Source organism: Stenella coeruleoalba (assembly GCF_951394435.1).
Source record: "Stenella coeruleoalba genome assembly, chromosome: 18".
In the NCBI taxonomy this organism is placed as follows: domain Eukaryota; kingdom Metazoa; phylum Chordata; class Mammalia; order Artiodactyla; family Delphinidae; genus Stenella; species Stenella coeruleoalba.
In genome coordinates, this window is record NC_137164.1 from 63446114 (window position 1) to 63458451 (window position 12338).

At 42.6% G+C, this 12338-nt stretch overlaps 1 protein-coding gene across 5 annotated transcripts in view; it reads right to left on the reverse strand.

Annotated features, from left to right (window-relative positions):
- LOC307176444 (ATP-binding cassette sub-family C member 4) overlaps nucleotides 1–12338 on the reverse strand; it is a 214113-nt gene that overhangs the window by 59368 nt on the left and 142407 nt on the right. For 4 of the 5 annotated variants that reach the window (XM_079902547.1, XM_079902550.1, XM_079902548.1 and 1 more), the window contains exon 20: nucleotides 9983–10062. The exons of the other annotated variant lie outside the window; for it this stretch is intronic. In XM_079902547.1, the coding sequence (XP_079758673.1) occupies nucleotides 9983–10062 (80 nt within the window). The remainder of the gene's footprint in view (nucleotides 1–9982; nucleotides 10063–12338) is intronic. 5 annotated transcript variants of the gene reach the window in all.

Here is a 12338-nt window from a genome sequence, read left to right on the forward strand (position 1 = left end):
GGAAAGAAATGACTGAGAACACCTCCTTCACATTTTCTTTTTCTTGGGCATTTTCACTTCATAAAGCTGCAGTCAATGTGTTTTGTGTGTGGTGAGGAGGGAATGACACGTTCCATGGTGGTCCCCGCCACTGCCAGCATTGGTGGCTCAAGCAACCTCAGGATTAGCCCTTTGTGTCCATGAAAGGATATGAAAAGTCAGTTATTTAAGCTCAGCCAAGCTGCTGTGTTTTGTTTTGTTTTGTTTTGGGGCGGATTAGGGGTGTGTGAGGAGGAAAGGTTTTGCAATTCCGTTTTCCTCAATAAGCTACATCACTTTGCAGTATGCAAGTTTGCATGCTCAGAGCAGTTCCCAAATTTTATTAATTAATATGCCTAAACCCAACCTTCCGAATCTTACTGGCCACTGTCACGCACTCATTTTTCTATTGGGAGACTTCTTGAAAGTGGGCATTTTAATGGAAAGAATTCTGGAATAATTGTGACTCCTTACTCAATGTTATCAGGGATCTTGAAGTTTCCGAAATTGTATGGAAATACTTAGTACTCAATGGTCTATTCAGAAAACAACTGTTTTTCCCACCCCCCCCCACCGTAGGGTCTACACTGGAAAATGTCCATTAAATTCTTCAGGATTACAAACCTAGAATCTTTGTGGCACACACTCATGTGGTGATACAGATGGACCTGGAAACTGTCTGCAACAATTACTTTATTGTAACATAATGCTGTTACTGGACTATTTTTCCTAATGAAAAATGTATGTGTTATTTCAAAAATAACTAGCCATTATTTAGCGCTTAACATGTAGTTAGAATTTTATTGACTTCATTATGTCTTCCCAACAAACTTTATGAAGTTGGTAATATTTTCTCTATTTTACAGAGAAGGAAAGTGTAGCTTTGTGGGAGAGAGGGAGAGAGCTAGGACTCAAGCTTGGGAAGGGAGACTGCGGGGCTCCCCACTCCAGCACTCCTTAAAGCTACTGACGTCACAGACGATTATCCCTTAACATATAATAAGTATATAATACAATAGCACAATCACACCACTAAAACATCAAGTTTTTCCTAGAGAACAAAGAACACTGGAAAAAACCATTTTCAGGGCTCTTACATCCTCAGGCAGAATCACACTAAATATACCACATCAAGTGGCTTTTTTTAATGTTGACCTCCTTCTTCCTTTAGAATGATGAACAGCTCCAATTTGGCCAATAACTATAATTCAACTGGACACGCAACATATCTGGTAACTACAAGAGTCAAACTAATGGTGTACAAACTCGTAATTCCCCCGTTAGGATACGGGGATAATAATGGCATCACCTGAGGGGACGGACTGTCCTGCAGCGTGGAACCCCTAGTAAGAATCCAGGGTTTTCATTACAAACACAAGGCATTGCTACTTGGATGTCCCAAAGATAAACCTGGACAAGTCAGTGCCTCGTCCTGTCTTCCCTATGTTCGCAAAATCCTATCCTTCTGGTGGTCTCTTCTTCCTCTCTGTAGCCTTCCATCCAACACTCCAAACCGAATTCCTGTGCTTGAGACACAAGTTACCCTGTGATCTGTCCCACTCGGCCTCTCCATCTTTATCTCCTTCGATGACTGACCCCCAGGCTCCACGATCCAGCTATTTACAGTATGCTGGCCCCCGCCTCCATCCTGCACTCTCCTGGGCTCCCTGCCATTAGTGCACCCTCCATCTCTACATGAGGTTCAGGAATCAATGGGAAGCCATCCCCAGTCTCTCCGGGCAGCGCTACAGAAGATGCCCCCTTAACTGCTACAATCTGAATAGTTAGTCAATTCTAGAATAATACAAAATCTTCATGTTTTGGTATAATTTAACAGCAGAAATAGGTATCATGTCACGAGTCTCTCTTGTGTAAATCACATCTGTAGTGCATCAGCTACAGTTTCTAAAACACTTCTGAAACTCTCAGCACAGAATTCTCCTACATTTCTCCAATTCATCCCTCCCCCGCACTCATCTGTTGTCTCATCGACACCTTTTTTATTTAAGTGACACCTTTATTAATTCCTTCCAAAGTATCCAACTTGCCAAACAACTCTTCCATTTGGAATCCAGAGATTTACAGTTAAGATAATACAACAAGGGCAAGTAGCGTGAACAAGTTTAGGAAGAGTCACAACGGATTCAGAACAAAGATAACGAGGTTGAGGACTGGAGCAGAGTGTAGGCACCCTGGAGGCAGCCACCGGAAGCACATTTTACAGAGGAAATGGAGAGATGATGTGACGCAGGAGGAGGTGAAAATGAAGAAACAGATTAACCGAAAAAGAGCAGTTGCTGAATCTGCCGTCCCATCTAGAGGTAATCAGCCTCCTGTTTCAGGGTCTCTTCTTTTCTGTAAGGTATGGGCATTGTTTTATTGCAGAATAGAGTGGTCAAGAAAAGCTTCATTAATGTGGAAGAGAGACTTTTTCTGGTCCTTAAATACTGAAGCACTGAGAGGCTCCATTTGAGAATGGGCTAAAGATGTGCAAACGCAGACTTCCCCGGCGGTCTGGTGGTTAAGACTCCGCGCTTCCACTGAGAGGGGCGTGGGTTCAATCCCTGATCGGGGAACAAAATCCTGCATGCTGCACGGCGTGGCCAAAAAGAAAAAAAAAAAAAGATGTGCAAACGCAAACACGCAAACACACACACACACACACAGACAAACCAGTAGATCAACAGCCAGTCCATCAGACATGTAAAGTTTCTTTCCAGGAACTGTAGGGAGATTAGATTTAGGGACTAGGAAATTTCAATTTTACTCTCTAGGCCTGGGCTCCTTCATGACATAAATCACTGGCAAAGAAAGAGAAACAAATCTATGTAGATGTGTATTCCGAGATGGTACTGCACCGTGGGAAAAGAGTCCTACTCCAGTGTCAGGGGTGATGAACGGCCAGTCTCTGAGGATCCTGGGATCCGATGATCCCTTCAAGGGTCTCACCCTTTTATGATATATTAGTCTGCATTTCAGTGAAAAAGCAAACTTAACTTCTGAAATTATTTGGGCATTGGAAGCAAAAATAATAAAGGTATCTGATCTTAGAGGATCCCAGGCAGGCTAAACTATGTAACACAGTATTCATAAGGAAAAGACAGAAGAAACACAGAAATAATACAAAGCAGGTGTTTTGTATAATTACAAAACATTAAATGAATTACCTGAGATTTCATTTTAGGGAACGAGAAAGAAATTAGATGAGAAAAAGTATATGGAACAAACACTTTAGAATGAAAATGATCAACTATATTTCAAGGTTTATCAAATATACCCAAGGATGAGCAGAATCATCACAAATGAGTTTGTGGGACTTCCCTGGTGGTCCAGTAGGTAAGACTCTGCGCTCCCAATGCAGGGGGCCTGGGTTCAATCCCTGGTCAGGGAACTAGATCCCGCATGCATGTCACAACTAAGAGTTCACATGCCCCAACTAAGAGCCTGCATGCCGCAGCAAAGATCCCGCGTGCCACAACTTAGATCCGGAGCAGCCTAAATTAATTAATTAATTATTTAAAAAAATGAGTTTGAACACACTTGGCACTACCTACATCCTTTAAAACAAAACCGAACTGAAAAACCCCCTTCAAGGCCCTTGCCAACACCACTCTCAGCTGGTGACAGACAGAAAGACTGTTGCCCATTGGGAACTAGGCTTCCAGCAGCCCCTCCTACCCCACCATCCACAAAGGCCTTTTCCTCTCATCTGGGATCAAAGGTCGCTTTCTAGAAGCCACGCCCACCTCCTGGACCAGGCTCCCTTACTACCTCCAGCCCCACACCCAGTTTGCCTTCCAGGACTTCCCCCAGGGCGCTGCCACAGTTAGGATTCCAAAGGCGGCCAGGGGTGGATCTCTGTGTGTCTCCCTCCCCTTGGGGGCCTGGAGGGGAGGATTCCTGCCTGACCCACGCCCATACTTCAGGGCGTCAACGCTGATCCCTGTTTGTTGAGGGGAAGGAGGGGCAGAGGAAAATATTACCCACCACACACCCCCAACCCCAAAACTAAACACCCAACCAGCAACTCCTCCGTAGACCCTACATTCCAGATGGGCCTCTCTCTGGTTTTACTCAGATTCCTTCCAGGAGTAGCCTGCCTTCACTTCAGCTTCCTCCACGCCTCCTGAATTTGCAGCCCTTTGCAGTCTGGCCCCGCCCATCTGAAACCTGCTTCTTAGGTCACCAGAAGCCTCCTGATTTCTAAATCAACTGACAACTTTCCAGGGACTTACCTTCTCCTTTGCACTTAACAGACTTGTCTGTCCTTCCTCGGTCCCCCAACCTATTTCCTCATCTCTTCATTGTGTGTCTCCTCTGCTTCCCTTCTCTCTCTGCTTTCCCTCCGAATATAAAGGCTTCCATAAGGATCTTTGCTCCTGAAATGCTTCACTCTCTCTCTGGGCAGTCTTATTCATTTTCACAGATTCAGTAAAGAATACACAGGTGCCACACTCATCCCAGGTCTCTCTTTTTTTGTTTGTTGTTTTTTGCGGTACGCGGGCCTCTCACTGCTGTGGCCTCTCCCGTTGCGGAGCACAGGCTCCGGACGCGCAGGCTCCGCGGCCATGGCTCACGGGCCCAGCCGCTTCGCGGCATGTGGGATCCTCCCGGACCGGGGCACGAACCCGCGTCCCCTGCATCGGCAGGTGGACTCCCAACCACTGCGCCACCAGGGAAGCCCAGCAGGTCTCTCTTTCAAACACCAGACTCTTACTTCCAATTAAGTACAGGATGCTTCCATCTGGAGGTTGAAAAATGTCAAGGAAGATCTGGGTGTGGAAATCAGATTTGTCTCACACTAAAGCCTTATCCAGTCTCCTATCCAGTATACTCCTGTTGTAACTTACCACACAGCACAGTACTTGCTGACTTTCGATCTGTCTCTCCCAGGAGAGTGTGCCTCAAGGAAGATGGGAATTAGATTTCATTCAACTCCACATCCCCAAGCCCTGCATGGTGCCTAGCACACACGACACACTCAAATGAATGCTTGTCCAATGAACGAAGACAACGGGTTTACCTTTTTCATCCCCACATCCCTAGCACATAATAGAAGCTCGATAAAACACTGCTGCAAACAATCCAAAAATGAAGACATGTTGTGGGAAAGAGAAATATTGAACGAATTACAAATCCACACATCACAAATATGCAATGGAAATAATTCGTTTGAGAGAAACTTCAAGATTTCCCATTATATTTCTAGTTGCAAATACATTCACAAAACCATACAACTGGCCATCAAATATTACAAATTCACTGCATGATTAAAATGATCATTAAGAATTAATTTAATCCTTAATAAAATTAAATACTACTGAAACATAAGTATTATGTATGTATGGTACCATTATTAATTAAATCAATCACTGTTTTAAGAAAGTGAGAGGCTATATTTATGTTGTTGTTATTTATGCTGTGGCATTAGGAAGTCAAGTCATACACTTAAGAATGTGAATTTTAAGTGACCACATTTTGTTTGTTTGTTTGTTTATGTTTATTCAAATACATTATGTTTTGAAGGCCAAAGTCCTATTCAAAGAATTCTCCCTCATTGATTTCTCACATACGAGGTTTATATGGCCTTTATACTTTGTATTTCAATCCCTATTTTCATAAAGGTATTTAGTTTTCATGAGTGAAGAACCATGTTCGGGATTGATAGATGACTTGGTTTTTAAAACATTGTTAATACTCAAAGCTGTTATGATTTTTGAAAAAGCGAACAAACAAAATGTGTCTGAACAGCACTTTAATAAGCCAGATGTGCACTGCCAGCCACTGGCTAACTTATCTAAAAAGCCCAAGGCAACGCTGAGATAACCTGCAGACTGTTGCTATTTTGTATAAAATATTTATTTCCTATATTTAAAAAACTTCCCCCATTTCTGGCCTACCCTTCCAAAATGCCTCGTCAGTCAAAAATTGGTCTCTCTTCATTCACTCGTGTTCCATGCCTGTGTCAGCTCAGGTTCCCATATCCCACACATTAACCCCACTGTTCCTCTGGAATTCTCACTGGAATGTTGCACAATAGTAAATTACACTCATTTCAAAATGAGCTGCGTCACTGTTTCCCATCAGCATGGATATGAAGCACTAAATGAAACCAAAAACAAAACAAAAAGCAAACAAAACCCCACAAATGTTCACACAAATACAAATCATTTGTTGAAGTCCAAGGGACAAAGTTAAGTAAATACCTTCCATGTGGCCAGCAAACTTGCTCACATTTTAAACAGAATTTTCTCATCTCAGTCACTGTGTTAGTGGAATAATAAAATCTGACTTCTGACTGCCTTCATGGGAGTATACCCCCTCCCCCATTATGAGGGCTCTGTCTCAGTTCCCTGTCTTCAATTCATCAGCATCAGACTTAACTGGAGACACAATTATGTTCTAGGCCAATGGTCCATATTTCTGAACTCTTACTTACAAAACCAACAAAATTATCATTGTCTTTCTTACAGATAAAGTAATGAAACATGCATGCTACGGATTAAAAAGTTACCATAGATTAGTGTAATTACATTATTTCTGTACCTGCTTGATTTTAATTCTCCTGAAAAGTATTATCACATGCTTATCTTCAGTAGGAAACAAACATTAAACATGTCAGTGTTGGTTTTAATACTCTGAAAAGTGGAAAGATATCTCAGCTTTGAATTTTGATTTGTATTCTATTTGTTACTATAAATCCTGCCAAGTTCTTTCTGGCTCAAGAATAAGAGATGACATGTAGATCAGGAAGGACCACAAGATCAAACCAAGGTTAACTTCTTGATACGGAATTTCCCAACCCTTTCTAAAGTCAGCTGTTGGGTTTAGAAGGACTCACGTTCTGCGAACTTCCCTGAGCAGAGGAAGACCTGCTAGTCATTAGGATTCTGACCCTAAGAATCAGATGAGAGACATTAAAACCCAGGTTCTCCTGATGTCAGCGGCCCGTTTTGCTAATGACATTAAAATCAAAGGCACACAAGAAATTTTCTATCTCAGTTCTGAAAGGGGATGACAAAACTCTTCAGAGAAGCTGATGGGCCAGACAAGAGACCTAAAAGTCACTTCCATTTCAGATTCCTATGCACTTGTGAGGGTGTTACTGTTAACAAAGATAATATTCAGGATACCTTTTATCCTGACTTTTTAAGTTAGAGGATTGAGTCCAAGTGGATAAAATTTCCTTAAAAAAAAAATTAACTCCTTAAAAAAAAAAAAATAGATCCACGTCTTAAGCAAAGCCATAAGGTGAGTCAAGCTGATTGTCATTTTGACCTTCCTTTGCTTTAACTCGGGAGCCTATTTAGAAATGTAACGAGCAACCCTCTTCATTCGGTTCAGCTCAGCTGGCAGAGCTAATAGGCTTCTAATTAATTTCCAGAAGATTGCTGTTATAACTAACAGGTTTTAAACATTTGGTTGATTGGGGAAAATGAATTGAATATAATGTATTTGATTTGGAAAATTAGTTTTCATTCTATGTGCTTACCATAATAGTGTTTATTTTAAGTTTACATGATTCCATTAAGAGTCCCAGATCACCACTGGGTTCTTTTCATCTTTACAGTGTCCTATCCAAATTCAAAAAAAGAGGAAAAAAAAATCAATTTACATTTTGATTTTTGTTGGCCTTTCTTTGAGGGCAGTTCGACTTCATTTTTGTGGCTTTAATAAAAATCTTTGCTTGCTAATAGAGCAACAGGTCCAAATACTTCAAAATGATCCCAGTGATACCTCGTCAAAACCCCACTCATTGAATGCAAATCCTCTGGAGAAAGGCTTCTGCACACAAAGATGAATCAGTTACTGCATTGTTTATTAAGTTTCTCCTGATTCCTCTGGATAACCATTTAAACAATGAATGTTGGGAAATGTCTCTTAAAGAATCAACAACAATGGCAGGGATCAGGGCTTTTATATTTAACTAATACCATCTTATAAAGGAGAAAATATTTCTTCCTGAAGGGATTATGGGAGCCTTCTTAGAGACACCTGCAAACAAAACAAGTGACAATGGATCTTTATCATAATTGATAACTGAGTCATCCTTTATAAAAAAAACTCCTTTCTTGAAGACAATAATATTGAGATTTACTACTGCAATTAGATTCAAGAAATCAGCTAATTGGAACTACTGGTATTTACGTTTCACCAAGATTAAGTTAGACCCTTGTCCCTCAGGTTAAAAAGAACAGTAAGACCCTGCCTCTAAATCACAGCTTGCTTCACATTGGTAAACAGTGGAGGCCTCTGCCCATAGGCTACATTCATTGGCACATTTCTTTGTGACTAACAGGAATGGCTAGAATAATCTCAGGCCTATTATTGATATTTCTGACATAGTTAATTTTCCAAATTAAGTATTTGTGGCTCCTTTTATAAAAATGGCTCCAGGGGGCTTCCCTGGTGGCGCAGTGGTTGGGAGTCCGCCTGCCGATGCAGGGGACGCGGGTTCGTGCCCCGCTCCGGGAAGATCCCACATCCCGCGGAGCGGCTGGGCCCGTGAGCCATGGCCGCTGAGCCTGCGCGTCCGGAGCCTGTGCTCTGCAACGGGAGAGGCCACGACAGTGAGAGGCCCGCGTACCGCAAAAAAAAAAAAAAAAAAAAAAAAAAAAGGCTCCAGGAGAGACCCTAAGTTTTGATTTAAAGAGCACTTGAGCCTTGAAATAAAAAATGGGGGTATGGGGAGCATCAGTATCAAGCCATGACTGCACACCCTAACTGCAGCATTCCTCCTTCCTGGTCTTAAAATGGGCTCGTGTTAACTGGCACTTAGGGAATGTGAAAAGGCTTCCAACTTAGGAAGTATCAATATTAGCAGCAGCAGCTGGGATTTTAGAAAATGTACACCTTTTGATAAATGTGTTTTTTTTGGTTGGTTGGTTGGTTGGTTGGTTTTTTGGTAGGCGGGCCTCTCACCGCTGTGGCCCCTCCCGCCATGGAGCACAGGCTCCGGACGCGCAGGCTCAGCGGCCATGGCTCACGGGCCCAGCCGCTCCGCGGCATGTGGGATCCTCCCGGACCGGGGCACGAACCCGTGTCCCCTGCATCGGCAGGCGGACTCCCAACCACTGCGCCACCAGGGAAGCCCTGATAAATGTTTTTGATGTCCAAAACACTTGGAAATGAAACAGAAAGTCCCCTCAGCCTGAATCACTTCAAAGTAGACAGAATTAAACAACAGAAAAAAACATCCCAAACGCACAACAATACTAAATGAGATTAGAGCTCAGACGACCTAACATCATTCTTTAGAACTTCCAAGTCCACAGACAAAACAAAGGCTGTGTAGAAGGTATTTCTGTGGGATTGAAGGTTTGTTTTTTTAAAGACACCTTAAGACACAGCAATCAATGTGTTAAAAGAAAAGCTGTCTACAGAAACAAAAAAGACATTTTCTGAGATGACTTTGATCCCTTACTCAAATTATTGGCTTAAAGGTACTTGCTTTTAAAGGCTTTGTATCTTCCATAACTGCTCACTATTGTCCTTGTTAAAGGATTATTTTCACCTTATTATTACTAATCTTTTCTTTGTAAGTAACCACACCTGGCTTTACACACACAAAAAAGTGCAGTAAATATTTGTCCTTTGTGGTAATCCGATGCATAATTTAGTTAATCTAGGCTACCATGAGAGGTGATTCTCTGTTTTGAAATGTGCTCACAGTAAAGGGAATCCACGCCAGACAGCTGAACGGCAGCGGGAGAACCACTTACCAAGCATGTCACTGCTTCGAACCAACCTTGACCGTGACTGTGTAGCCACTCCTACAGCAGGTGTCACTCATGTTAACTCAGCCTCCCGATCACAACCACACCTTTCTCTTACAAACATGGCCTTTTACTTAATTAAGATAACACAGTCAGGCTGAAAGGCCCATCTCAGCCCCTGTGAAAAGGCCTTGAAAAACAGGCACTTTGCTTTGCGCTGTGAGAACTCTGACATGACTGTTAGTTACCTGGATGAAATCAAGAAATGTCAGGGGCAGCAAGTCATCCATATGCCCAATGTCTTTGGAGAAACGATTCAAAATTCTTCCTGCAAGAACAGGATATGAGAAATTACTCATTTCCCCAGACAGGCCCTTTAAGAGAAACAATTCACGAACAAATTAAAACAATATTTTAAATGCATATGTATTTAATATATTATAGATTCATATGAAATAAGCCAATGTCAGTGGTAAAGAAAAAAATAGACGTTACCTAAAGAGATATTAAAATACCAATGGCAGTGAGTGGGCAGTTGAAATTTTTGGCCCTTATTTTTAAACGGGGGTGGGGAGGGGAGAAGTGGGTCTTGTGGAAGTATCAGGAAGGGTTGGTGGATTTTAGAATGTTCTGTCCTTTTACATCCATCCTACTTAAGACTTCAAGTGCTAGAGGCGGTAAACAATTTAAAATTCATCAATTACTCCTAATTGTTACACTAACTTTGATTTATCAGAATTAATGTTGCTAAGTGATACTTTAAAAAAAAAGAAAACTAATTACAACCTGTCTGCGATTTTTGAATCCCCAGGATGGCGCATAGCACCTTACATCTTGGGAAATTTGGGATTCTTCCAATTTCCAAGTTGTGCGTTTACTACCAGGGTAATAAGTTGTTGTTTTCAGAGGCGCAGCAAGTGTGAAGAATGAAGAACACACGACTCACGCTTAAGCATCCAACAAGACCAGAGGGATGGAAGCAGGAAAACAAATATTACTTGACGACTAAAAGATCAGTTCTTATTGCTTTTATTTCCCTTCTCAAAATTCACCAAAACAGTATACTCTGAAGGCTGCAGGACTGGAAGATGAGAACTAATTTGTAATAAATATCTGGTCTTTTTAATGATTAAATTCAAAGGCACTGAAGTAACAACACACGCAGGCACGCACACAGCCTATTCTGGGGTAGCAGCTCCTGAGAAATGTGTTATCTAGGCCCCGGAACTTCTTTCATAACTGAGGCTCCAGGAAGCCAGCCTGCAGGTGAGATGTGGGGCCTCTAGGTGCTCTTCCTGACCTCTGTCAGAGGTGACTTTCTCCCGAGGCCCTTCACACCAAGCCACAGCTGGACACTGAATGAGCAGAGGCTGGGCGCTGAGTTTCCGCTGCCGGGATGAGCCAGCTCTGCTGTCCTCCGCGGGGCGCCTGGCTCACCGGAAGCACAGGGTGCGCCCAAGCCGGGGGCTGCAGACATTGGAGGCTTTCGCCCTTGGCCAGGCCAGGCCGTTACAGGCTGGGCCTCAATTCTCCTGTCTCAGGCTTAGGAAATACAGACTCCAGAAACCGTCTTTTAGTGACACGTTTGGAGGACCAGGGACAAATTTTCGGAGCCTCTAGGAATGCTTGCTTTAGAAGGTGATTCTCAGGATTAAAAGGGCTCATGCAGGTGAAGAACCCAGTCACAATGCCCGGTGAGTTAACAGGTGCTCAACCACCAAGGTGAGGTACTGACTATTCCCCCCAGGTTCTGCAGCATCACGTCACCTCCGAAAGTCTACCAGACACTGTAGCAACGTCCACCTGTTAAAATGCACTTGCTGATTCAGGAGTGCTGGGGGAGCTAGAGAGTCTGCATTTCTTCCCAGCTGTCAGGTGACCCCCCCCCCCTTTAAGCTATTTCCCAGATCACACTTCGAGGGGCAAGAAGATGGGAATCATTTAATCAATTCTGCTTTAGGAACATTAAAATCAGATGCGCAATTTCCCCACATATTCTTATGCATATTGTGGCCCATTTAGTTATTTTTTACCTTCTCAAAGCAGCAATGCCCAAATAAGGAATATACACGACAAAAAATGTTAAAGACATACTTTAAATTCTTGTGACTTCTTCAATGGAAAAATACAACTTTTTAACGTAGGCAGAATTTGGAAACAAGTACAATTTGTCTTAGAAAGTGTTAAAAGAGATATTGGCTACTCAGGGATGAACAGTATGTGTCAACCTCCCCTTTACCATTCACCAGATGTGGGAGTCCTAAGGTCTGAGAGACCCAGGGTTGGCAAAGAGTATAAAATACAAGCAAAGCAAAAACAATGAGAAAAACCCATCTCCCCTCATAGCAACTACAGAAACTGAACAGAATGTCAGAGATCACCAAAAAACTAAACTCTTATTCACCAATGAGCTAGGTATAGAAAATGTGAGATCAAAAAGTTCGATAGTTACTACTACTTCTTCTTCTTCTTTATTTATTTGGCGGGGGGGGGGGGGTGGTTTGCTGCCTTGGGTCTTCATTGCTGCGCACGGGCTTTCTCTAGTTGCGGTGAGCGGGGGCTACTCTTCGTTGTGATGCGGGGGCTTCTCTTTGCAGTGGCTTA